Raw genomic sequence first — 3,672 nt, 5'->3', positions numbered from 1 at the left:
GAAAAAAAAAAAAAAAAAAGGGTGGCTGCAGTTGGGGAACTGTGGTGATCATTACTGAGGTCCCTTGATAAGTCTATTGTTATTGAAGGACCACTCTAGGAGAATTTATGACTGTAATGCTCTAATTGGCTTGCTCCTCAAACTTATTTCTTATGGATTACCCAATCAATTTTAATGATTTTACTTTTACACATTTTTCATTATTGACTTTTACACAAGTAAAAAACACCGTTACGCTGATAAAAAGTGTTTATAATGCAAAGATATGCATTAAAAATGTATTAGATTTCATTTATTCAGCAAACATTTTTAGCACCATTCCAGAGAATTAATACAGAGATGAAAAAGCACCTAAAGTCTCTAGCTTCAAGATGCTCATGGCCCAGTCTGTGTTTAATTATAATATAAAGTGGTAAGTATTGGAAGGAAGGGTTATACAGGCTATAACGGACATAGCTAGGAAGCTGGATTTGGAGAGTTAAAGATAAACATTATTTTAAACCCCCTGCTGACATGATAAAGGGCAGCTACTTTATTATACATTAGCAACAAAAACTTTACACATGGTACAACATTGTTCTTTATTATCAGAAGGACTGCATACTTTGCCCTCTCACACTTAGCATCTTAGAGGAAGGATATAGAACATTTTACTAATATTAATAGCCAATTTTGTACTATTTTTAAAAGATGATCATTTTTGGACTTTAATATAAAACACATACTTTATAAATTAGTTGCACAGTAAACTCCGCATATCTGAAAAATCCAAGTCATTTCAGCTTAACAAGTGTTTCTGGAGCTTCTGCTTTGTGCCAGTCACTGTGCCAGATGTTTGAGATCAAAGATAAATAAGATCTGGTCTCTGCCTTCAAAGAACTTACTATCTAATGTAGGAAACATGCACATAAATCTTTTGATTAAACTTAGCAGTTTGTTGATGTATTTACAAATGCATGAATGTTTATACATATGCAATTCATGTATCACAGCTTTCTCTTGAAAGTTCTGATATTCAGATACATTTCTTGAAATTCCTGGCGTAGGTAGATAGCAGAGATAAATAGAACCTGGCCTTGTCTGACATCCCTCAGGAAACAAGCGTTTATCAGGACCTTGTATGCCATCGTCCACCATACCAGTGAGGTTTTGATCTTTGCAATGGCAAAACTGTTTTTCTCTTTTGTACAGGGACTTGCTTCTGTCAGCTTTCATATCCTAATTCAGTAACCCTGAAGATGCCTGGCAAGCTACCCTCTTGTACAGATGATTCAAGGCAATGGCTAGGTGTTACTAATAGATTTTTGGATACTTACATGCTCCTGCCAGTTTTGCTTAGAGATTGAAAGGTCAAGCTCTGTGTTTATAGAGACTTCAGTGGTGGCTAAATAGGAAGAAACAGAATGTCAGTGTGTCTTACATACCTTTTTCCTTATTTTCTTGATGATGAAATGAGAATTTAACAACATCTGTCACAATATTATCGGTGAGATAATGGGCAATAAAAATGAAAGTTAGAAAGTATCTTTATTACAACAGCCTTATAATGTAGTTTAAAACTTTCGTTCCCCAAGACCAGTACTTAATCTGGAACCCATGGATGGCCTTTGGGGAGCTGTGAAATTGCCTGCCAAATCATGTGTGCACATTTGTGCAGGTTTGTCTTGTGGAGAGAACCGGATCTTTAATCGGAGTGTCTGATTATGTGAGCTCTCTTTACTTCATAAGTTTAACCACTGAGTCAAACAAGTTAAATGACCTCCCATGTTGTTTCTAGGGTTGGGGAGCAGAATACCACCGCCAGGATGTTACTAGCACCCCCTGCTGGATTGAGATCCATCTGCATGGCCCCCTCCAGTGGCTGGATAAAGTTCTTACCCAGATGGGTTCACCTCATAATCCTATTTCATCTGTGTCTTAAAACGGCCTCGGGCTTCTGCCTCTTGAAAACTGTTGAGCCTTGCATGTACTTGAAGGATGGATGAGTCAGACACCATCTGAACTGACAAAGGAGCCTTGATAATACTTGACCTCTGTGACCAACTGTTGGATTCAGAAATTTAAAAACCTGGTAACATACTGTTGATATCAAGAACCTGTTTAGTTTACATTGTAACATTCTATTGTAAAATCAACTAAAATGCATACTTTTAGCAGGACTTCGTGTATAGTTAAAGGAGAGATGGCCAAGCCAGGGACAAATCATCTATTGGAAAAACGGTCCTAAGAGATTCTGTTGTGTTTGGCACTTTAAGGTCATCGTTTGGCAGAAGCTGAGCATTAATAGTCTTTCTGACGTGTGTTTTTATCAGGTTTAGAGCCCATGTGGAGTCTTCTCGCATGGGTTTTCATAATATTTTAAAACTATTTGTTTAGTAATGGTTTTTGTTTGTTCGTTTTTTTAAGTAAAGGTTAATCTTGGTGATATACATAGTAATCTTTCTAAAATTGTATGCTGACCATAATGCTGTCAGAATAATGTTAGGTATATGCTCTTTGCTAAATATATATGTACAGAATATTTGGAAGTTAAGAATTGATTAGACTAGTGGATTTAGGAGTATTGGAGGGGGCGGGGGGAGAGGGAAATGACAAATGTAGAATATACTGTAAAAATTCAGTTTGTTGCTTTAAAGAAACAAACTGAGGTCTGAATTTTGCTGTGTTTCAATTTTTTAGAGATTTTATCCTACCTTTTTTTTTCTTTCCATCTTCTGTCCCATCCTCTCCAAAAAACAGTTATGCAGCTGGTTAATTCATATAACTATGAGAGCAAATGAATAATTCCTACTATTCTGAAATTGACTGCCTGTATGTTTCAGTACCAATTGTATGGAGTGCTTGAATTTAATAAGGAGTTTTTATGGAGTTTACAATACAGAAATAGGCTTTAATTTTCAAGTGAATTGTTTGCCAAACCTAGTAACTCTGTTAAATATTTGGAGGATTTAAGGAACATCTCAGTTTAAATCCATTTCAAACTTTTAAAGTTTTTTTGTACTGTGTTTGGTTTTATTTTTCTTCTGCTAATCTTTTATATTCACTTACGCTCTCGTACATTGAGTACTTTTATTCCAGAACTAGTGGGTTTTCTCTACTGGAAATTTTAAATAAACCTGTCATTATTGCTTACTTTGATTAAAAATTTGTTGTTTCCTTTCTTCACGCACAAGATTTTAAGATTAATAAAGTTCACCACTCTCTTGAGAGATTTTTCTCAAATATTCTTTGCCAAACATAACAAACTAGATGACTGAAAACCTAAATTGCAGAGACAGGGAGACTGAATCATGAAAAGAGCAGAGTCACTTTAAATCAGAAAAGAAAAGACATATGGAACTTTAAAAATTAAGAAAAAGCTAACTTGCGCCACCTGGAATTCCAGATCTAAACATACAGGCTTTCTCGTGTGAGCAGTGTCTGCAGCGGCCATTATTGGTGGATGCCTCTCTGTCCACCAAAAGTCCCAGTTTCTAAACTTCAGATGAGGATGCAAGGGTGAATGTGAAAGGATGTAACATTGGGGGAAGAAGGAGAACTAAAACTGCAGCGAGACAGGATGATCGCTTCTGCCATCTACTTGTGACTGGGATGAGCCCATCCTCTCTCTCTCTCATCCCCACCTCACCCCCAAAATGGAGTTTGCCCACGCAGGACACAGATTTGGGGAGA

General features: G+C 36.5%; 1 protein-coding gene across 2 annotated transcripts in view; it reads left to right on the top strand.

The window, feature by feature from the left end:
- The window catches only part of SMAD1 (SMAD family member 1), a 78,717-nt gene extending 75,572 nt beyond the window's left edge, over positions 1 to 3,145 (top strand). For both annotated transcript variants that reach the window (XM_007466898.1, XM_007466899.1), the window contains exon 7: positions 1,778 to 3,145. In XM_007466898.1, the coding sequence (XP_007466960.1) occupies positions 1,778 to 1,921 (144 nt within the window). In that variant the 3' untranslated portion in view covers positions 1,922 to 3,145. The remainder of the gene's footprint in view (positions 1 to 1,777) is intronic.
- The last annotated feature ends 527 nt before the right edge of the window (positions 3,146 to 3,672 follow it).

This window comes from Lipotes vexillifer, unplaced genomic scaffold (assembly GCF_000442215.2).
Source record: "Lipotes vexillifer unplaced genomic scaffold, Lipotes_vexillifer_v1.1 scaffold730, whole genome shotgun sequence".
NCBI classification, from domain to species: domain Eukaryota; kingdom Metazoa; phylum Chordata; class Mammalia; order Artiodactyla; family Lipotidae; genus Lipotes; species Lipotes vexillifer.
This window is presented reverse-complemented; position numbering and strand designations above follow the sequence as displayed.